Here is a 24,388-nt window from a genome sequence, read left to right as displayed (position 1 = left end):
CTTTATTCAATTTTCTTTTTTTATTACAGGTGCAATTTGTAAAAAAAAATATGAATAGTTTAGTGCATTATTTCCCATGTTTCTATTACTATTGGCTTGAAAGGTCCCACACAGTGACATATATTCCAAGGACGTAGATCGGTACATAGCCCAGTGGTCCCCAAGCTTTTTTCCCCAACCACCAGCTGCACCCAAATATTTTTCTCCGGGACCAGGTCAGGTAACTCACTTACCATGGTCCCTTGGAAAAAAATTGGTTTCCCTGCAAACACTCCATATCCAACTGCAAACCATATAATGTGCCATTTCCAGCAGCCCCCAGTCTAAATGCCCTCATTCCTGCAGTTGCCCCCCCTTCTGTAGCCCCCCCCCCCATACTTGTACTTACTCAAGTATAAGCCAAGTCACCTAATTTAACCACAAAAAAACAGGGGAAAGCTATTTACTCAATTATAAGCCGCCTAGGGAGGGAAATGCAGCTGCTACTGTACTAAAATTAAAATGTTTACTAAATGCAGCTTCCTCTAATTAATGAAATATCCACAGCAGAGACCCCTTTAATGAAATGTTCACAGTAGAACCCCCCTTTAACGAAATGTTCACAGCAGTGTTCCACTTTAATGAAATATCCATAGCAGAGCCCCCCTTTAATAATATACCCACTGCAGAGCCCCCCTTTAATGAAATGTCCACTGCAGAGCCCCCTTTAATAAAATGCCCACTGAAGAGCCCCCCTTTAATAAAATGTCCACTGCAGAGCATCCCATTTACATAATATGCCCACTGCAGAGCCCCCCCCCTTAAAAAACTACAACTCTATACTAACCTCTGGCTTCTTCTATTTGCAGCTTTGTCTTTCTCTCTTCATGGCAGCGCCCTGCAGTCATATACACACTTAATTGAAATACCTTTAAATTGTAAAGCACTATATTCTAAAAGTCATAATTGTTTTATTTTTTTAATTGAAAAAGCTAGTTGAGGGGTCGTTTTTTGCTGGATGATGATGGCAATAGGAACATTATAAAGTAGGGGAGAACGATAAAGTTATAGAGGAAGAGTTATCATTAAGTAGAAATTTGAGTAGTTGTCTATGGGGCTTATTTACTAAGGGTTCTGCGGCCGCATTTGTGTCGCAGGCATTCGGATTGTGTTGCAATCGCGCCGGCTTTCGCGCGACACAAAATGGGGGGTGGGGGGGCGGGCCATCGTAAGATCCGACGGATTTGGACTAAGCGCAGGATTTAACATTTAAATTTTTGTCGCAAGCCAAGCACTCACATGCACCGGGAAGAAGGTGAACCCTGGCAGACCTGAGCGGAGAGCAACACATGCAGGGTCTATGTGGATCATGGCACAATGCATCATCGTCGGGGAACGCACCTCGGGGATCATAAGTAAGTAAATGTGCCCCTTTGTGTTAGACTGGCATCTACAGTGGTAGATGCCTTCAGCTGTGTATGCTCTATGCACATAGACTGCACCAGTCGCACGTATATTTAACATCTGCTCAATTTCTGCCTTTTTGTGATGTTTTTGCACAGGAAATTCTCAGATACCTCAAACAAAAAATTGAGCAAAAACTTCCCCCTGTAGTAGTGTGGTGTAGTTTTGCGATTAAATTTGCGTTCTTTTGAAAATTCTCAGTTGATAAATGTGGTGGTGCACGGTAATTGCACACTCTGTGGTGTAGTTTTTCCGCCATTGCGTGACTTGCATTTCAGTTCATGATACAGCAACTGAAGTATCTGCAAAAGGAATGAGGATTGTCATTGTTCCAAGGTGGAAATGGTAGGTGAAGATTGACACCAAAAGTGGGCGGATTTGGTTGCAGTTGGAGAATGGGAGTGGTGCTGTAGCTTCAGATGAGCAAGTAAAGAAGCAGCCATCTTGCGCAGGCATTAAATTGATCTGTTGTAACTGCAGGTTTGGCTCTCATTTGGAGCTATCTGCTTCTGTGCTCTATGTTTTCCAGACCAGCTTATCTGTACAGGGGCCAGATGTCAAGCCCTCACTGATCAGACAGCAATGGATTATCCTTATGTTAGGAGATCAATAAAAAATATGTGGGCAACCCATTATAATAAATCTCTGTTAAATTAATTTCTGTAATACTGAAGGCATTTGTGATTTTGTTCCTGAACAGAAAAACATGGCCAACTAACTGCTGGCAGTAACCTCTTGTGTAAAAGTGCTTCATTCTTTTATTGTGGATCATCCTGTAACCTGTTTTATTTATCATGTCCCTTTTCATACATCCCGCGGTTTAATTTTCTTTGGTGACTGTAGTGGCTATGTTTTTTTCAAGCATGACCTGTATTAAAGCCTTACTAAAATGTAATTATTTTGGTTAAAATTAGTGTTGAGAATACCTAAACTTTGCAGGGTTGGGTCTGGATTCATCAGTCAGAAGTTTAGATTCATGTCCCCCACCAATAGAGCTGCCATAGACATTGAAAGCAGTGGGGCCTGTGCGCTGCACCTATGCACCGCCATTTGGGAGAGAAACATTGCTCACCAGTGACATCATGGGCACAAAATGATGACGCCCTTGCACCTTTGTGGTTTAATGGCATTTAATGGATTAACGCCCATCTTACCAGAGTGGTAAAGGGGAGGTCAAGTCTGCATTTAGGTTTGGTACCCGGACCTGAATAGAATGTTCTGCTCATCACTAGTCAAGATTTTTTGTGAATTATTTGTGTTTTCAAGGACTTCAAATTTATGAAATAGCGAGGATAAGCAGATCTGTGGGGAACGGCATGATGTGCAGGTGAATGACAAAACTCTCCCCTCTTTTGGTTCCTCTGATGAATTCTCTCATAACGGCCTGATAAAAAAAAAAACCTTTGTAATGAAATTTTCACACATATATCAGGAATGACCAAAATACACAGTGTATGACACTTGTCAAGATTTGTAGAAAGTTTGAGTCTTTTATAGGTTTATTATGTCTAGAAAGACAGCTTCTGGATTAGTAGCAGCAATTTACACATGAATAAATAGCAGCACAGGACATCAATAAGACACAGGAGCATAGCTTTGTACAAGCTTCAGGGTGGCATCCTACCATCCCTTAAATAAGGCTCTCATGAAAATCATGGCATTTTTACTAAACAGCTAGTCCATGTAGCCGGACCCATGATATGGAGCCTTGTCACCCTTCCTCATGGCCTAATGAATCTATGTTGCAATACATCACTGTTAACAAAAAGGAGGGGACAGTGGGTCTGGTACTCAGGTGATAAGTTATCATAGTGAGAGCCCTTTTATGTTTTATGGTATGGGAAAACCCATTTTCCATTTGTATGACAAAGAATTCAAGAATGGATTGTGACAGGTAAACATAAACTGATAGATCACAGAGAACCAGGAATAGAAGCAATTGGGAATGTGAGCTTAAAGATCCAATTTGTATTTACCTATCTCTGGGTCAGTAGCTCACATAACCACAGGTCTGCAGTAGTGTGAAAGATGAAATTCTTATATTTAATATAACATAATAATCATCAATTTATTGTCCTCAAAAGGAAATATAGTTGTTACATACTGCTCCGGATTCAAGACAAAATTCTGACAATATGATGATCTGCTATACAGTTCATGATAGCATCTGTAATGACGCTACCACGGCCACCACATATCTCTGGCAAAAAATGACTCTTTTTAGTTTATTCGCTTATGCATTAGATGGGATTTTTTTTTTCATCAAATAGGTAAACGGTTGAGATTTAACATAAAACAGGGAATTTTACAAGGCTTATTTATATGAATGAGGGTGCAGTTTCATTAGCAGTGTAAAAGCTGTATTTGCTCTAAAGAAAAACTTCAGTCATAATATATTTTAACAATGATCACTTGACAATGAGCTTGACAATAAAAGATTGTATATTACAAACACCATGGCACGTAGATTCCTTAATGAAGCATTTAATAAATGTTTGATAAATCTTTAGCCAAGTGGGAGCTTAGCCTTGCGTGGACTAGCTTGAGGGCACCGATTCTTATACTTTGTTCTAGTACATGATCTTTGATGGAATTATTGTCCTTTTGTACCCCATTTTTGGGCCCATCTTTGTTGTTAACAAATGGCCCCAGCATCTTCCCCCGGTAGTCTGAAACAATTTATCTTTTTCTCCTGGTTGGACATGCATATATGACTCAACCATGTGTCTGTCCATTGTGCCCTATTACTTCTTCCTCTGCTGCAGGAGTTTCTGAAAGAACGCTGCAGGAATACACAGACGATGGACAGAACCTGAGGTCCTTAGTTCCTTTCCAGCCAGAATTAGAGGGATAATTTACTTCTGCTCCAGATTAGTCCACAAAAGATGTTTGTTCATGATAATACAGAGAGATTACAAAATAGCGGACCCATGGCACAAAGGAACAACAGGAGGGCAGAACTAGAAGGCTACTTATTTTCCTTTGGCCTTAAAGATCTTCTTCTTCTGCAATTTTCAAAAAGTTGGTTTAAAACATCTCAGACATTTGTGAATAGTCAGTGTTACTCCAACATCCCCACTCACATTGTGTCGCAGTCCCAGAGGCCCAGAAAGTTAAGATATTGAAAGTAGGTTAGATAATAAATTCTGAACTAATACCTTGTTCTCCAGTATCAAAGCTTCCTGGAATTCCCTGATTTTGCCATCACGGGTGTGAGGGGACACTGGAGCTTTATACAGTAATAAATCCCCAAATTAATAAAGTAGGGAGGGATTTACAAGATCAGAAAAACAAGGCTTCTTTCTGCACCCTACCTGTCCTTTAAGTGTATTGTAGTTCAGCTACATTGAGGTAAATTAAATATTACAATAGCTTGTGGAATGATACAGACACCTCTGTGGACAAAAGCAGTCATGTTTTTCATGTTGTATTCCTAATCTTAATTCGTCCTGGGTTCCTATTGTCAGACATGTTTTCATTTTGGGTGATCAATCTTTCCTAGGAGGTAAACACAGGCAAATTGAATAAAAGCAGCAATAACTCACTTTACAAGTAGCCTAGACTTTTGTATTCCACCTCTTGTATACTGTTACATTAAATAGTGGTGTAATTTCTGTTATAGTTAGCAATTTTAACTTTTTCTGGGAAAATTATTTTGACATCGTTGTCAGCTTCTCTGTTGGCTTTCAAGTAGAAATCCTTTTTCTTGCGGATAAGGTGGCTGTACTTGGCATTGGCCATCCATGTCTCACACTTTGAGAAGAAAACAATTCCCGTTGTGATGAGAACAATAAGGCAAGTAAGAAGACCCAGAACAATGAAGCAAATGATTTGACTCCTGCTGAGGAATGGGTCCATATTGTGGACTGTCTCCTTCATTGTGATTTTCAAGACCTCATGTCCTTGGTGTGGAAAGATCTTGTGGTGCGGCTGAAAATTATATTGATTGACCACGGCATGGATCTTCTTATTGGTATTCAATGCATGACATGTAGCTCCTGCGTATTCAGGAGGACATGTGCACTGAAATCCTCTGTTCTTCACACGACAGGTTCCACCATTGGCACAGGGATTACTACTACACGGTTCTGTGACTTCCTCACATGATTGACCACTGAATCCAACTGGACATTTGCACTCAAATCCTTTATCAACATTGGTGCAGTTACCACCATTTGCACAAGGGTTTGGTTTGCAACCATCTTTCTTCACTTCACAGTTATGACCATCAAAGCCTAAAGGACATTGACAAGAAGCTTGAGAAGCAAAACCATTATTGTCTATGCATGTTCCTCCATTCTTGCAAGGAGACCTGTGGAAATACATAAAATTACATGTGGATAGTCAACACAAGAATACCGTGTCAACTGCAAATAGCCCCCATGCTCCATGTCCTTTCTCTCCCCCATGCTCCAGGGACATGCGCAGGAATTGCTGTTGACATGGTATGAAGTCATGGCAATGATTGATCCCAGCAGTAAAGAAAATAGATTTTGATGTGAAGTTATGTTGGGAATGTATCAAAGGGTCCCGTAAATAATAATAATAATAATAATGGCATTACACATAAATGGGGATGGTGCTAAACAATCATTAAGTTGCTTTTTAGTTGCATAGTCAGATATTATATTTCATTGCACAAATCATCTTAACATTATCCTACCAGTACAAGTTCTAAAACACGTTGCTGGCTAAGAGATCAGACCGTGATATTTTTAGCTGTTTAGAAGGATGGTAGACATTTTAATTGGATCTGAATTGCAAATACCTAAAACAGATAATGAGACATGCAAAGCAGTCGCCCCTAGTACAGGAGACAGCTGTATTTTAATATTAAGACAATTAACACATCCAGCATTTAGAACCTTAGGGTCACATCCTGAAGATTCGGAAAACTGACATTTTCCCGGATTTAGGAACCCATCTCAAATTGTAATCATAGCACTGAAGTCATGTATTGCCACAACCAAGACTTCAGGGTTGTAGTGTAATAGACTCTACTCTAATACATAAGAGTAGCTGGCAGTGATGAGGCAACCCAAACCAGAAGTTTGGGTTCAGGGTAAAACGGAAAAGCTGGTTGATGGGCTGCTGAGCGGGTAATCAGCCTACTATAAGCCCCTAGCAACCAGAGGTATGTCCATACTGGTCATGGCTGTGATTGGAAAGGGGAAGCCATATGACACTGCTGTATACAGAGAGGCGACACAGAGGAGAGGCGGCTTAAAAAATTAAATAATTTCCCTATTAAGGACAAAGTGAAGACCTGCATCTTTATACTGATACTATCTTATCTGAAATGGTCTCAAACCAGAGTGACTGCATCTCAAATGGTCTCATAAACTGTAACTGCCTGTCTAATGTTGAACAGTCTCAAATCACAGTCACTGCATGTCTAATGTCAGTCTCATACAGCAGTCACTGCCTGTCTAATGTCAGACTCACTCATACCGCAATCACTGCATGTCTAATCACAAACAGTCTCATACAGCAGTCACTGCCTGTCTAATGTCAGACTCATACAGCAGTCACTGCATGTCTAATGTCAGTCTTATACAGCCGTCACTGCCTGTCTAATGTCAGACTCATACAGCAGTCACTGCATGTCTAATGTCAGTCTTATACAGCAGTCACTGCATGTCTAATGTCAGACTCATACAGCAGTCACTGCATGTCTAATGTCAGTCTTATACAGCAGTCACTGCCTGTCTAATGTCAGACTCATACAGCAGTCACTGCATGTCTAATCACAAACAGTCTCATATCACAGTTACTGCATGTCTAATGTCAGTCTTATACAGCAGTCACTGCCTGTCTAATGTCAGACTCATACAGCAGTCACTGCATGTCTAATGTCAAACAGTCTCATACCGCAATCACTGCATGTCTAATCACAAACAGTCTCATACGCAGTCACTGCCTGTCTAGTGTCAAACAGTCTCATACCGCAATTACTGCCATCTAGTGCCACAGTCATACACTGACATTTCTATATTCAGACACCTAATTTCCTTTGGATCCCCTTTTTGTAGCACAATGACATGAATAGTATTTTATTTTGTATTATTTTTTTATTTTGTATTTATTGTATTATATTTATTGCTATATTTTATTTTTTATTTTAGGTGCTTTCTAGAGATGAGCGAACACTAAAATGCTCGGGTACTCGTTATTCGAGACGAACTTTTCCCGATGTTCGAGTGCTCGTCTCGAATAACGAACCCCATTGAAGTCAATGGGAGACTCGAGCATTTTTCAAGGGGACCAAGGCTCTGCACAGGGAAGCTTGGCCAAACACCTGGGAACCTCAGAAAAGGATGGAAACACCACGGAAATGGACAGGAAACAGCAGGGGCAGCATGCATGGATGCCTCTGAGGCTGCTTAAACGCACCATTATGCCAAAATTATGGGCAACAGCATGGCCATGACAGAGTGACAGAATGAAGCTAGATAGTATCTAAAACATGCAATAATTGACCCTGACACTATAGGGGACGGCATGCAGAGGCAGCGGCAGCAGGCTAGAGAGTGTCATGGCGACATACCCTAAATGGACTCAGGCTTCAAACCAATGGGTGGCAGAGAGGAACCAAAGGAGGTGAGCAAGAAGTGCTCAAATAATATCGGTACATGATAAAAGTTTGCCAGTATATTTTGTGGATTACACAGCAGGGTGGCGACAAAGTTAACATGGAAGCCATGAAAACAACCCAAAATTCTGCCTGACACAGCTCGTTTGATAAGGGGACCATGTATGGAGGCAGTGAACTAGTAGTAGATTAAAGGTGCTGCAGTTAAAACTATGTTAGTTGGATCTTGGCATGGAGCTGGCGCTCTGCTGCCAGACGAGCTTTCGCCAATCCAAGCCCCTGTCTCTAGGCTACTCCCCAAACAGCACTTTTGTATAAGATCAAGTGTAGTAGCGTTCTTATAAGTTTAGGATATGCCGGGTGAGGGGAATGTAAACAGATACGCAAGAAGCGCATGATGCGCATGGAGCTGGCGCTCCGCTGCCAGGCGAGCTTTCGCCAATCCAAGCCCCTGTCTCTAGGCTACTCCCCAAACAGCACTTTTGTATAAGATCAAGTGTAGTAGCGTTCTTATAAGTTTAGGATATGCCGGGTGAGGGGAATGTAAACAGATGCGCAAGAAGCGCATGATGCGCATGGAGCTGGCGCTCCGCTGCCAGGCGAGCTTTCGCAAATCCAAGCCCCTGTCTCTAGGCTACTCCCCAAACAGCACTTTTGTATAAGATCAAGTGTAGTAGCGTTCTTATAAGTTTAGGATATGGCGGGTGAGGGGAATGTAAACAGATGCGCAAGAAGCGCTGAAATAATATCCCTAAATGGTAAAAGTTTGCCAGTATATTTTGTGGATTACACAGCAGGGTGGCGACAAAGTTAACAACTTTGATGTGGAATGCCCTGTAATAGCTCTTGGGCGGTGTGCCTTTTATCGCCTAGGCTCAGCAGTTTCAGCACCGCCTGCTGTCGCTTAGCGACGGCACTGCTGCTGTGCCTAGAGCTACCGACTGATGGCGCCATGCCCACGGATGGTAATTCGGAGGAGGTGGAGGAGGGGTGGGAGGAGGTATAGTAGGCCTTTGAGACCTGGACCGAGGTAGGCCCCGCAATTCTCTGCGTCGGCAGTATATGACCAGCCCCAGGGTCAGACTCGGTCCCAGCCTGCACCAAGTTAAGTGTAGTAGCGTTCTTATAAGTTTGGGATATGGCGGGTTAGGGGAATGTAAACAGATGCGCAAGAAGCGCATGATGCGCATGGAGCTGGCGTTCCGCTGCCAGGCGAGCTTTCGCCAATCCAAGCCCCTGTCTCTAGGCTACTCCCCAAACAGCACTTCTAAGAACCTTTTGTATAAGATCAAGTGTAGTAGCGTTCTTATAAGTTTAGGATATGCCGGGTGAGGGGAATGTAAACAGATGCGCAAGAAGCGCTGAAATAATATCCCTAAATGGTAAAAGTTTGCCAGTATATTTTGTGGATAACACAGCAGGGTGGCGACAAAGTTAACAACTTTGATGTGGAATCCATGAAAACAACCCAAATTTCTGCCTGACACACCTCGTTTGATAAAGGGACGATGTATGGAGGCAGCTATATGGACGACTTTTGGAGGTAGCAATGGAGACAACGTGTGGAGGCTGCTATGGAGACAATTTAATTTGGATAGTGCCTGTATGTGGCAGTCCCAAACATTTTTCAAACCAGAGGAGCAGGTAGGTGGCCCTCCAGTAAAATGGAATAGATTGAGTGCCTGTATGTGGCAGTCCCAAAAATTGTTCAAACCAGAGGAGCAGGTAGGTGGCCCTCCAGTAAAATGGAATAGATTGAGTGCCTGTATGTGGCAGTCCCAAAAATTGTTCAAACCAGAGGAGCAGGTAGGTGGCCCTCCAGTAAAATGGAATAGATTGAGTGCCTGTATGTGGCAGTCCCAAAAATTCTTCAAACCAGAGGAGCAGGTAGGTGGCCCTCCAGTAAAATGGAATAGATTGAGTGCCTGTATGTGGCAGTCCCAAAAATTCTTCAAACCAGAGGAGCAGGTAGGTGGCCCTCCAGTAAAATGGAATAGATTGAGTGCCTGTATGTGGCAGTCCCAAAAATTGTTCAAACCAGAGGACCGGGTAGGTGGCCCTCCAGAAAAATGGAATAGATTGAGTGCCTGTATGTGGCACTCACAAAAATTGTTTCAAACAGAGGACCGGGTAGGTGGCCCTCCAGAAAAATTAAATGCATGAAGTATAGCAAGAGCCAGTGGGCCCTGTCAAAAAATAGCCATTTTCCTCTGCTTTACTGTACAAAGAGGAGGAGAAGGAGGAAAATGAGGAGGAGGAGGAGGAGTGGATCAATTATTCAGGTTGAGCTTCCTTCACCTGGTGGAGATTGGAAATTCTGAGAAATCCAGCCTTTATTCATTTTAATAAGCGTCAGCCTGTCAGCGCTGTCAGTCGACAGGCGTGTACGCTTATCGGTGATGATGCCACCAGCTGCACTGAAAACCCGCTCGGACAAGACGCTAGCGGCAGGGCAGGCAAGAACCTCCAAGGCGTACAGCGCCAGTTCGTGCCACATGTCCAGCTTTGAAACCCAGTAGTTGTAGGGAGCTGTGTGATCATTTAGGACGATGGTATGGTCAGCTACGTACTCCCTCACCATCTTTCTGTAAAGATCAGCCCTACTCTGCCGAGACTGGGGACAGGTGACAGTGTCTTGCTGGGGTGACATAAAGCTGGCAAAAGCCTTGTAAAGCGTACCCTTGCCAGTGCTGGACAAGCTGCCTGCTCGCCTACTCTCCCTCGCTACTTGTCCCGCAGAACTACGCACTCTGCCGCTAGCGCTGTCAGAAGGGAAATACTGTTTCAGCTTGTGCACCAGGGCCTGCTGGTATTCATGCATTCTCACACTCCTTTCCTCTGCAGGGATGAGAGTGGCAAGATTTTGCTTGTACCGTGGGTCCAGGAGAGTGAACACCCAGTAATCGGTGCTGGAATAAATTCTTTGAACGCGAGGGTCACGGGATAGGCAGCCTAGCATGAAATCTGCCATATGCGCCAGAGTACCAACGCATAAGAATTCACTCCCCTCACTGGCCTGACTGTCCATTTCCTCCTCCTCCAACTCCTCCAACTCCTCTTCTTCTGCCCATACACGCTGAACAGTGAAGGACTCAACAATGGTCCCCTCTTGTGTCTCGCCAACATTCTCCTCCTCTTCCTCCTCATCCTCCTCCACCTCCACCTCCTCCGATATGCGCTGAGAAACAGACCTCAGGGTGCTTTGGCTATCAACAAGGGAATATTCTTCCCCCGTCTCTTGTGACGAGCGCAAAGCTTCCGACTTCATGCTGACCAGAGAGTTTTTCAACTGGCCAAGCAGCGGGATGGTGAGGCTGATGATGGCGGCATCGCCACTGACCATCTGTGTTGACTCCTCAAAGTTACTCAGCACCTGACAGATATCAGACATCCACGTCCACTCCTCATTGTAGACTTGAGGAAGCTGACTGACCTGACTACCAGTTCTGGTGGAAGTTGACATCTGGCAGTCTACAATCGCTCTGCGCTGCTGGTAAACTCTGGATAACATGGTCAGTGTTGAATTCCACCTCGTGGGCACGTCGCACAACAGTCGGTGAGCGGGCAGTTGGAGGCGGCGCTGCGCTGCCCTGAGAGTGGCAGCATCTGGGCTGGACTTCCTGAAATGCGCACAGATGCGGCGCACCTTCGTGAGCAAATCAGACAGATTGGGGTATGTCTTGAGGAAACGCTGCACTATCAGATTTAACACATGGGCCAGGCATGGCACATGTGTCAGTCTGCCGAGTTGCAGAGCCGCCACCAGGTTACGGCCGTTGTCACACACAACCATTCCCGGCTTGAGGTTCAGCGGTGCCAGCCACAGATCAGTCTGCGCCGTGATGCCCTGTAATAGCTCTTCGGCGGTGTGCCTTTTGTCGCCTAGGCTCAGCAGTTTGAGCACCGCCTGCTGTCGCTTAGCGACGGCACTGCTGCTGTGCCTAGAGCTACCGACTGATGGCGCCGTGCCCACGGATGGTAGTTCGGAGGAGGAGGTGGAGGAGGGGTGGGAGGAGGAGGAGGCATAGTAGGCCTGAAACACCTGGACCGAGGTAGGCCCCGCAATCCTCGGCGTCGGCAGTATATGAGCAGCCCCAGGGTCAGACTCGGTCCCAGCCTCCACCAAGTTAACCCAATGTGCCGTCAGCGATATATAGTGGCCCTGCCCGGCAGCACTCGTCCACGTGTCCGTGGTCAGGTGGACCTTGTCAGAAACGGCGTTGGTCAGGGCACGGATGATGTTGTCTGACACGTGCTGGTGCAGGGCTGGGACGGCACATCGGGAAAAGTAGTGGCGGCTGGGGACCGAATACCGAGGGGCGGCCGCCGCCATGAGGTTGCGAAAGGCCTCGGTCTCTACTAGCCTATAGGGCAGCATCTCCAGGCTAAGCAATCTGGAGATGTGCACATTAAGGGCTTGGGCGTGCGGGTGGGTTGCACTATATTTGCGTTTCCGCTCCAGCGTCTGGGGTATGGAGAGCTGAACGCTGGTGGATGCTGTGGAGGATCGTGGAGGCGATGATGGGGTTTTTGTGGCAGGGTCCTGGGCAGGGGGCTGACTAGCAGCTGACACAGGGGAAGGAGCAGTGGTGTGCACGGCCGGAGGTGAACGGGCTTGTTGCCACTGAGTGGGGTGCTTAGCATTCATATGCCTGCGCATACTGGTGGTAGTTAAGCTAGTAGTGGTGGAACCCCTGCTGAGCCTGGTTTGGCAAATGTTGCACACCACAGTCCGTCGGTCATCCGGTGTTTCCTTAAAGAACCTCCACACTTCTGAAGATCTAGCCCTCGCCGCAAGAGCCCTCACCACGGGAGCTTCACTAGTTGACAGTGGCGCTGATGCACCAGCTCTGGCCCTGCCTCTCCGTCTGGCCCCACCACTGCCTCTTCCAACCTGTTCAGGTCGAGGACTCTCCTCCGTCTCAGAAGCACTGTGTTCACCCGGCCTCTCAACCCAGCTTGGGTCTGTCACCTCATCATCCTCCGATCCCTCAGTCTGCTCCCCCCTCGGACTTCCTGCCCTGACAACAACTTCCCCACTGTCTGACAACCGTGTCTCCTCATCGTCGGACACCTCTTTACACACTTCCACTACGTCAAGAAGGTCATCATCACCCACAGACTGTGACTGGTGGAAAACCTGGGCATCGGAAAATTGCTCAGCAGCAACCGGACAAGTGGTTTGTGACTGTGGGAAGGGTCCAGAAAACAGTTCCTCAGAGTATGCCGGTTCAAATGGCAAATTTTCCTGGGAGGGGGCAGACTGGGGGGGAGGAGGCTGAGGTGCAGGAGCTGGAGGAGTGGGGATTTCGGTGACATGGGTGGACTGCGTGGAAGACTGACTGGTGGTGGACAAATTGCTCGAAGCATTGTCAGCAATCCACGACATCACCTGTTCGCACTGTTCTGGCCTCAACAGTGCTCTACCACGAGTCCCAGTAACTTCAGACATGAACCTAGGGAGTGTAGCTCTGCGGCGTTCCCCTGCTCCCTCATCAGCAGGTGGTGTCTCACCCCGCCCAGGACCACGGCCTCTGACCCCTGCAGTAGTTGGACGCCCACGTCCCCGCCCTCGTCCTCTACCCCTAGCCCTGGGGTTAAACATTTTTAAAATGAGAGTTATAACTTTTTTTTTTTTTTTACTTTTTTTTGTTTTTTTTTGTGTTTTTTTGTGTTTTTTGTTTGTGTTTTTTGTTTTTTTTTGAGTTTTTAGAACCAAACAATCCTATCCTATTGCTATGGCTATTTTCTAGCCAAGTATCAAAGGAAGCACACTACTATGCCAGATGAGATGACACTGAGTTAGTGCCTAATAGAAATCCAACCCCTACTGAATTTTCCCACTTCAGCCTTTGCTATGGATATGTGCGCCACTAAGCGCAGAACACAGCGGTCGCAAGTCTCACTACAAATTGCTCAGAATTGGCAAGTACATGCACTGCAGAAACTACAGCCACCAGCAGATCAACCAGAAATCAAATATATAGAACGCTACTGTAGGCTTCAAGAAGCTATTTGTATTCTCCTATGGCTATTTTCTAGCCAAGTATCAAAGGAAGCACACTACTATGCCAGATGAGATGACACTGAGTTAGTGCCTAATAGAAATCCAACCCCTACTGAATTTTCCCACTTCAGCCTTTGCTATGGATATGTGCGCCACTAAGCGCAGAACACAGCGGTCGCAAGTCTCACTACAAATTGCTCAGAATTGGCAAGTACATGCACTGCAGAAACTACAGCCACCAGCAGATCAACCAGAAATCAAATATATAGAACGCTACTGTAGGCTTCAAGAAGCTATTTGTATTCTCCTATGGCTATTTTCTAGCCAAGTATCAAAGGAAGCACACTACTATGCCAGATGAGATGACACTGAGTTAGTGCCTAATAGAAATCCAACCCCTACTGAATTTTCCCACTTCAGCCTTTGCTATGGATATGTGCGCCACTAAGCGCAGAACACAGCGGTCGCAAGTCTCACTACAAATTGCTCAGAATTGGCAAGTACATGCACTGCAGAAACTAAAGCCACCAGCAGATCAACCAGAAATCAAATATATAGAACGCTACTGTAGGCTTCAAGAAGCTGTTTGTATTCTCCTATGGCTATTTTCTAGCCAAGTATCAAAGGAAGCACACTACTATGCCAGATGAGATGACACTGAGTTAGTGCCTAATAGAAATCCAACCCCTACTGAATTTTCCCACTTCAGCCTTTGCTATGGATATGTGCGCCACTAAGCGCAGAACACAGCGGTCGCAAGTCTCACTACAAATTGCTCAGAATTGGCAAGTACATGCACTGCAGAAACTAAAGCCACCAGCAGATCAACCAGAAATCAAATATATAGAACGCTACTGTAGGCTTCAAGAAGCTGTTTGTATTCTCCTATGGCTATTTTCTAGCCAAGTATCAAAGGAAGCACACTACTATGCCAGATGAGATGACACTGAGTTATTGCCTAATAGAAATCCAACCCCTACTGAATTTTCCCACTTCGGTCTTTGCTATGGATATGTGTGCCACTAAGAGCTAAACACAACGGTAGCAAGTCCCCCTGCTAATTCCTCACAAAATGGTAAAAGATGCAAATTAAAATAAAAAAAGTAGAACGTTATTGTAGCCCTAAGAAGGGCTGTTGGGTTCTTTGAGAATCACTCCTGCCTAACAGTAAGCTAATAGAACACCCTAACGCTTTCCCTGACCAGCAGCAGCTCTCTCCCTAGCGGCATCCAGAGACAGAATGATCCGAGCAGCGCGGCCAGCGGCTAGTCTATCCCAGGGTCACCTGATCTGGCCAGCCAACCACTGCTATCGACGTGTAAGGGTACCACGTCATGCTGGGTGGAGTGCAGAGTCTCCTGGCTTGTGATTGGCTCTGTTTCTGGCCGCCAAAAAGCAAAACGGCGGGAGCTGCCATTTTCTCGAGCGGGCAAAGTATTCGTCCGAGCAACGAGCAGTTTCGAGTACCCTAATGCTCGACCGAGCATCAAGCTCGGACGAGCATGTTCGCTCATCTCTAGTGCTTTCATTTGCTAATTTTTGTCAGAGCAAGTGCACTGTTACTACACCTTACTACCAACATTTTTTAAGTTATTTTTGGGTGTTAAAGTTTGGGTCTCAATTGATTTCAATGGGATTCGGGGTCAAGTCTGACTGATATGCTCATCACTACTAGCTACTATTAAACTGCATCAGATCGATTAACGTGTCTTAATGCTGAATGATATAGAAATTTCCAACATCTTACCTGTTCCTTGTAATTTCTATCTATTTATATCACGCTGCTTTGAATCAGTGTAAATCTGCCATCTATACTTAAGGAAATCTACCATTGGAAACCCACTTTCTCATGTAGTTTCTGATGCGAATTTCCCCTCCCTGCAGCAGCTGCATCCAGTTTTTGTCAAATTCCGGAATACAGCTGCTGCCGAAATAAACTTTAATCCATAGGTATGCAAATTATTTTCAAAGGCTACTGGGAGAGTGTAGTAGTCTAAAACAGCTCTGGGAGTTAATGCTACTCCACACCCCCAGTAGCCCTTCATACCAACCTCCCCACGTCTCTGCTTCTTGTTACTGTGCATACCGTGTACTGTGTTAGCCATGGAGAGCAGAAGAAGAATGGAGAATTCAGGCGATACCTTTTTGAGGCTGAGTATATTTGATGGTGAGCTTTCGAGAGTACTAGTTCTCTTTGTCAGACATGATGTTATGCATGAAAATTCACAGCATTTTATACACACTAGGCAGTGATCATCAAAGGAAAAAAAAACATCTTATTTACGACAGGACAGCAATAAACACAATAAAAACCTGTGAGGTGAGATAAGAGAGCCCTGGCACTTATCTGCTTGTGGCCTCCAGGTCCGAGATAGAAGGTCATGAAGCTAACATGAATGTTAAGTCCACTTTGTAAGGTGTTGAATCTGCTCATTAATTTATACTCCTATTCTACATTAGACGACCTGCAGGAAACGTCCCCTTCATCTGATTGTACCTGCTGTGATTGAGGTATGGGGGTCTCAGGGCACTCCGGACAACCAGTTGGTTCAGGTTTGGTAGTTGCCGGAAGGACAGGAGAGGAGGAACTGGGAATATTTCTCTTAGTCTTGTATCTTTACAGAGTACCCCCAGTAGTCACTTTCAGCGCACAACTGCGCTGCGTCATATCGCCGAGGAATTCCAACCAATTCTGCATAAAGGTACAAGACTAAAAGAAATATTCTCAGTCCCTCCTCTCCTGTCCTTCTGGTAACCACCAAACCTGAAACAACTGTTTGTCTGGAGTGCCCTGTGACCCCCATTAGAAAATTGTACCTCATCCTGCCTGCAAAGCAGGTGTAAAACGCAGCACATTCACACAGGTGACCATGTGACCTCAATCACGGGCGGCATGGTGGCTGAGTGAGTGGTAGCACTGCCTTGCAGTGCTGGGCTGCTGGGTTCGAATCCCACCCAGGTCAACTTCTGCAAAGAGTTTGTATGTTCTCTCGTGTTTACGGGGGTTTCCTCTGGGTACTCCGGTTTCCTCCCACACTCCAAAACATACTGTCCATGGGAATAGGGACCAATTTGACATGCTTTGTGCAGTGCTTTGTATCTGTGTGTGCTATATATATATATATATATATATATATATATAATGAATTATTATTATTATCACAGCAGGTACATCAGATCAAGGGGACATTTTTCTGCAGGTCGCCTAATGTGGTCTATCTATTTATGTGTTAACACTGTCCAACCACAGGCCTTTATGTTGGGGAAACCTTCCCAGAGACTCTGACAGCGCATGAACTCACACCTCCCAGTAGCTGCACATTTCTCCAGAGAGGGCCACACTATGGAAAGAATAGGAGTATAAATACCTATACAAAGAGGTCTTAACATTCATGCCAGCTTCATGACCTGGAGGCAACAAGCAGATAAGAGCCAGGGCTCATGTCTCGCCTCACAGGTTTTTAGTGTGTTTATTGCTGTCCTGTTGTAAATAAGATGTCCCTGTATTTATCAATATGTTGTTTTAAAGTTTTGTTTTTTTATATCCTTTGATGATCACTGCCTAGTGTGTATATAATGCTGTGAATTTGCTGTTTCATGCATAACATCATGTCTGACGAAGAGAACTAGTATTTTCGAAAGCTCACCATCAAATATACTATTGTCTGATTTCTTCACTCTTCTTCTTTTCCCCAAACTTACACACATGACAGAAAACTTGAAGTAAAGTGGCTAACCCAATTAAAGGAAATCTACCATACAAATCTAGTAAATAAGGGGCAGTTACTCATATATCCAGGCACCGTGACAGTGGTAATATTCTCATATTTGTTATCTATTGCCTTACTTGTACCAAAACCAACTTTTAAAATTATGCTAATGAACCAAAAGGTCTCTGTTTGTGCTCTTGCTTTAGAGGCTGCCCCCTCCCCTGCTTCCTCAGCACTTTAGTGAGCACTCCTGTGCTGAGGAAGCAGGGAAAAGGGTACGACAGTGTAATATCCTGTAAAGCCAGATCACAGACTGGCTAGGGTCAGGGTCATTAGAATCATTTAAAAAGATGATTTTAGAAGAAAGGAGGCTATGGATCACAAATAGATTACCACAGTCACAGTCTATGAGTAAGTTTATCATGTTTTATTTTGATGGTAGATTTCCTAGTATGTGGAGATCTTAGTGTAACCTATTACTGGCTTCAGCAATTCATTTACAAATGTATGGAATATTCCATACTTTCTCTTTACAGATTGGCAGAAACCCACATTAAACACATTCCAGTTCTTTCATTAGCTGGTCATGTGCTATTGTGCAAGGGCATAATGGAATTGATTGCAAACCATAGCTGAAGAAAAAAAAAATGTAAAAATCACATTGGAGTATTTTTAAAGTAAAGAAGAGTTGCTACACTGCATAAAACAATTGCACAGTGTATGAAAGAAGTACCTAGTGTAATATACAGTCAGGTGCAAAGATATATAGTTGTAATTAGGCCCTATTCACATGATTGTGTGGGGGCCCATGATACAGCCACACAATTTGCAAGCAGATCACAACTTTTATGGAACCCGGTCATGGTCCGGTAAGTGCATATTATCATTCCACACCATGACAGAGCCAGGTGGCCACTCGCCTTTTAATGGAGAGGGGAGGAGTGAGGAGTCCACCCTTACACACCTCTATTCCTACTCAGAACCCCCCATTCTTCTCCCTAACCCTATGTCCTTGAGCCTGCACCTTCCAGTTGTAAGTTAAAGTTGTAGTTGCCACATGCACACTATGCCGGATTTTCTCTTCCCGGTAGTAAGCAGTTAGAACACATTTCCTAGTTATATAATTACATACCTCCCAACATCTGTGAAAGGAAAAGAGGGACAAAATGGCGGCACGCGTAGCGGCGATCCCCCTAAGCCACACCCCCAATCACTCCCTGGCCATGCCCCAAATTTTAGCCATATTAAATAATAATAAAAATCATCTCAATTGAAAAATATAAAAAAATTTCCTCATTGAGATTTGAACCTAGAACCTGCAGTGTCCTTGAACAATAATAACACAGCGCCCAAACCCACTGAGCTATTAGCTCTGTGAATATCAAGGATTAGAATTTTGGTAACTAACTCCCGGGCTGAGTCCTCTTCATACAAGGGTGGGGGTTGTTGCATATTGCAGCAAACCCCCACCGCTAATAACCGCGGTCGTTGCTTGCACCGATCGCGGCTATTAACCGGTCCGTTGCCGCCGCCATCTTTATTCTGATCACCGCGCCCCCGAACGTCGTCGGGGGGCGGCGATCGGTTGCCATGGTAGCCTCGGGACCCGAGCCAGTGGCTCATTGTAATGAATGAGCTGCAAAAATGCCATATATTGCAATACAGAAGTATTGCAGTATATAATAGGAACGATCTGACCATCTAGGGTTAATGTACCCTAGATGGTCTAAAAAAATAGTGAAAAAAAAAAAAGTTTAAAAAAGAAAAAAAATTAATAAAATATTAAAAATTCTAATCACCCCCCTTTCGCTAGAACTGATATAAAACATAATAAACAGTAAAAATCACAAACATATTAGGTATTGCCGCGTCCCAAAATGTCCTATCTATCAAAATATAAAAACGGTTACGGGCGGCGGTGACCTCCGAGGAGGGAAATGGCGCCCAAATGTCCGAAATGCGACTTTTACACCTTTTTACATCACATAAAAAATGGAATAAAAAATGATCAATATGTCGCACAGACCTCAAAATGGTAACAATGAAAATGTTGGCTCATTTCTCCAAAAATGACCCCTCACACATCTCCGTGCGCCAAAGTATGAAAAAGTTATTAGCTTCAGAAAATGGCAATTTTTTTTTTCTTTTTTGTACACATTTGTAAAATTTTTTTAAATGTATTAAAACACAATAAAACCTATATAAATTTGGTATCACTGCGATCGCACCGAACCAAAGAATAAAGCTGAGGTATTATTTTGAGTGCACAGTCAAAGTCGTAAAAACTAAGCCCACAAGAACGTGACACACGTGGGTTTTTTTTTAAATTTTTCTACATTTGGAATTTTTTTTCAGCTTCGCAGTACACGGCATGTTAAAATAAATAACATTACGGGAAAGTAAAATTTGTTATGCACAAAATAAGCCCTCACACAGGTCTGTACACGTAAAAATGAAAAAGTTATGGATTTTTGAAAGTGGAGAGAGAGAAATGAGCAAAAAAAACCTGCGTCCTTAAGGGGTTAATGCCCTGGTATATAGAGAGGGATCTTCTCAGAGATTATTGTAATTATTGCGACTATTATTATTATTATGGAGATTATTATTATTATTGAGATGATTATTATTATTTTTTTCTATTATTAATAATCGTCTCCATAATAATAATAAAAATAATAAAATTTATAATAATAATAATAGTCTCAATAATTACAATAATAATCTCTGAGAAGATCCTTCTCTATATATCAGTGCATAAGTCTGTGTCAGTATAAATGGCAGATAACACTTCTTAGTTACCAGAAATCCTCAGCTCTGTATCACTGGGCTTATAGCTCAGTTAGTTAAGCTCCTGTCTATGGTGTAGAGGGTCCCAGGTTCAAATCTCAGCCTGGCCAAAACTTTATTTAAATTAAATAAAGAGCTTGTGTCTGGGGAAGCCCTGGAGACCATATATGGACAGATGCTGGTCTGAAGCTGATGACGTGGTCCCTGCTCTCTAAGCTAAGCCGACACTTCTCTGAAAAGGATTCCCTGCCCGATGTCTGCTCTGGGGAACCGTAGGAGATGCAGTGACCATATATGGACAGATGCTGATCTGAAGCTGATGACGTGGTCCCTGCTCTCCGCTAAGCCCGACACTTCTCTGAAAAGGATTCCCTCCCGATGTCTGTAGAAGCCATTCTGTACTGTGAGTTCAGACTTTCAAAGTATTTACTATGGGGACACAGCGGGACCTGGGGGGAAAATCCGTGACAATCTCATAGTTGCCCGTGACGCGGGGCAGAGGTACGAAAAACGGGAAAGTCCCGTCAAAATTGGGACGGTTGGGAGCTATGTAATTACAGCAGATGGACTATAGTGGATCACTGATTTATCCAACCTATTTTAGTTTAAAGGTGATCAGTTACCTATTGATACTGCAGGGTCCCCTTTTAACCATGCAGTTTTTTCCTGTAAATCCTGGGGCACAAAGGCAGATGTATCCACCATCTCCAGTTTCAATGCAGGTGGAGTTACTGGAACAGGGAATATCAGCACATGGATGGATATCTGTGGAAAATACACATACAACTTTTAGGTGGTTTTTTTTAGGCTTTGCTTTTTTTTTTTTTACATCACATGTTTTCATGGTATTTTCCCTATACTATGGAGGAGTCTATTAAAAAAATGTAAGTATCCACAGCATTCTGCATCAAAGAAAATACAGCTGCCAGGGGCGTAACTACAGGAGTAACAGCCAAAGCAGCCGCTATGGGGTCGGGAGAGTCAGGGGGCCCCGGCCTCCTGACCTGACACACTGAATAATGGAAGATGTGAACCATTATATACATATTATGCTGCATATCTTCTACAGTTAACAGCCGAGTCGGCAGCTGAGATAAGAATTTAGGAGGGGAACCGGACAGCAGGACAGCGGGACTAGGAATCTCTCATCTTTTTCTCCTGCCATATACTACTCAGTTAAATTCAATTAAGTTTCCCTTGCCCAACTTACTCCATAAGCTCTAAGAAAATATTGAAATTTGTTATTGTGCAAAAATTAACAAATTTGTACCGAAACTAGGAAGCAACTTATAGATTCGCTCATATCTAATAGGTGCAAAACCCTAAGCAAAAAAATCACCAGTAAAAATATAAACTTGCAGTTTGAACAGCAGGTGGCGATAGTGTCACAGTTTCTTTTGCTTTTAACTAGAACATTTGAGATGCTTTCTTTCCAAGTACATAGAGTGATACTTTTGATCTAAATTAATAGACAGTTTCCCTTAGTTATCAATATCAAATGTAATATATAGAGAGAGCAACACAAGAAGAACAAACTACACCCTCTGAACTGTACGTTGTCTTAAAGGACATAGGAAAATATAGTTGGTTCTTAAAAGAAGTCAAAATTTTGTAAATACAAGTCAAGATGAAGAGTTCACAAAAGAAAACAAAAATTGGCAAAACTTAAGAAACAGTGGGGGGGATTTCTTATTTTTGAGGAAAGGTTTTTTTTTTTTTTTTATTGGAATTTAGCAGTATTTTGTACTGTAATGTTATATAGGGGCGCACACCTTTAATGTATTAGGTGCACTGCAAAAAGTTCAGAAGTTGCTCAACTTGCTTTTTGGTCTAATTTTGTGCCACAAATAACACAAAAAAGGTTTGTAAACTAAAAGTGCAGGAAAAGTGTCAGGATTCTACAACTGTGCCCAAATACTGAGACAAAATAAAAAGGCAATTTATTATCCACAAAAGGGAAAAAGAATGTGTCACATGCAGTAAAAACACAAAATACATAAAACACAAAATACAAATACATAAAAACATACCAAATATAAATTTACATATACAAAGACTGCTAATCACCTCATTTTGTAGTCCTACATCTGATTTCAATAAATCTGTCTGTGATTGTAGGTGAACCTATTACATTCTCCTCCTTTTTTATAATTTCCCTGCACTTACAGGAGTCTTGAGCAGATTGAGCCAAAAGCACATACACCGTACAGTAAAGAACTGTATACTACCGACTCCTAGAAAGTAATCAGGAGACTAGCATTAACAGAAAAAGCTCTTACTGATCGGAGGAAGAACAACTTCCCCTGCTGCCCTCCTATATGCCTCATCTACTTGAGTCTGCTAATTTAATTTCTCATTAAGCCTAGATATTTATATTCCTTCACACATTTGATTTCTATCCCATCTACAACTAATGGTACAATCAGTTCTCTCTTATTCCTGGCTAATTCAATTACTATTTCTATAGTTTTTGAGAGATTAAACTTCAAAGTGTTCATCGAGCACCACTCATAATATTCAGCCACCGAAGTCCTATACTCCGTGTCCCCTCCATCTTTTATCAGTCCTACCAGGATAGCGTCATTTGAGTATTTTTGCAGAAAAAACTTTTTGTCATTCCTTCGAAAGTCAGCCACTGAGAGCTGTGTAAATGCCCACTTACTCTCCTCATGCGGGCAGGAAGTCTTTGAGTGTGTGTGAGCTCATCCTGGAATGCAAAGGTGGGGGCTGGAAGATTAAACGTCGAAAACAGAGGCAACTGAAATTGTGTATACCAGGACCTCATGACGTCCTCCGCTCCTCCAGGATGTGGGGCTTATGTGGCTGATCACCAATTTTCTCTCCCTCTTGGAGGTCAAACTCCCACCCTATGTTATTGTTCTTTTTTTGTTATGCTTTCACTTTGTATTTTATAGTTAATTTTAAGTCACAGCAGGCAGAATGGTGGAAGATTTGAGATGGTGGTTGCTTGGTTGGCTTACTTACCAGCTGGGAGTCCAGCTGAGCATACAGCTTCCATGGTTCAAAAATGTATGATTTTATCCCAAGTGGATATTAGGGGTTAATATATGAAAACAATAAAGTTGTGACCTAATTTTCCACCCTGCCTCTAAAGCTAGTAAGATCTTGTCATGTATCAAACATTGTAAGGACGGAGTAGGGTGCCCTGGAGTACAGAGGGTTCAGGGTATGAGAAAACATTAAAGAATTAGATTTATATTTTCTAAAAGAGACGACTAAAGGGAACATCATTAATTTATATAAATATATTAATGGTCCATACAAAAATAAGGGTGGAAAGTTGTTCCGGGTTAAATCAAATAAAAGGACAAGGAGCCATTGTCTCGGCCTGGAGAAAACACGGTTAAATCTAGAGAGAAGGCAAGGCTTCTTTACTGTAAGAACTGTCAATCTGTGGAATAGCCTGCCTCAGGGGCTGGTCACAGTAGAAATAGCAGAGAGCTTCAAGAAGGGTCTAGATGCCTTTTTACATTGAAATAACATTGACGGTTATGTTATAATATAGAGTCGTTTCCCTTACATACCTTGCTTGTACCTGATAGACATATGTCTTTTTTCAACCTTATTAACTACGTAACTATATTATGTAACTATGTATTTATATAACTTATATTATTTAATCACCAATGTTGCAGTGGCTGCCGATCCATCCCTCGTCACAGATACACTGCCAGGGTTCATTACAACTCCCATGGACACAACCAGGGAATGGGACACACTGGTCACAAAATTGCCCTTTCCAGCCAGCGTGACACCTGCACACATAAAACAAGAGTTAATTCAACATTTTATTGAAAAGATTTACATATCCTGATACAAAATGGAAAT

General features: G+C 43.3%; 1 protein-coding gene and 1 long non-coding RNA gene across 2 annotated transcripts in view; one reads left to right on the top strand and one right to left on the bottom strand.

Moving 5' to 3' along the window:
* LOC140069918 (uncharacterized) overlaps nucleotides 1-24,388 on the top strand; it is a 64,757-nt gene that overhangs the window by 14,365 nt on the left and 26,004 nt on the right. The window lies entirely within an intron of this gene.
* DLK1 (delta like non-canonical Notch ligand 1) overlaps nucleotides 2,925-24,388 on the bottom strand; it is a 47,470-nt gene continuing 26,006 nt past the window's right edge. Inside the window, exons 4-6 of the mRNA XM_072116193.1 lie at nucleotides 24,185-24,315; nucleotides 21,163-21,304; nucleotides 2,925-5,755 (exon numbers count right to left, since the gene is read on the bottom strand). Of these exons, the coding sequence (XP_071972294.1) occupies nucleotides 5,038-5,755; nucleotides 21,163-21,304; nucleotides 24,185-24,315 (991 nt within the window). The 3' untranslated portion in view covers nucleotides 2,925-5,037. The remainder of the gene's footprint in view (nucleotides 5,756-21,162; nucleotides 21,305-24,184; nucleotides 24,316-24,388) is intronic.

This window comes from Engystomops pustulosus, chromosome 7 (assembly GCF_040894005.1).
Source record: "Engystomops pustulosus chromosome 7, aEngPut4.maternal, whole genome shotgun sequence".
NCBI lineage: Eukaryota > Metazoa > Chordata > Amphibia > Anura > Leptodactylidae > Engystomops > Engystomops pustulosus.
This window is presented reverse-complemented; position numbering and strand designations above follow the sequence as displayed.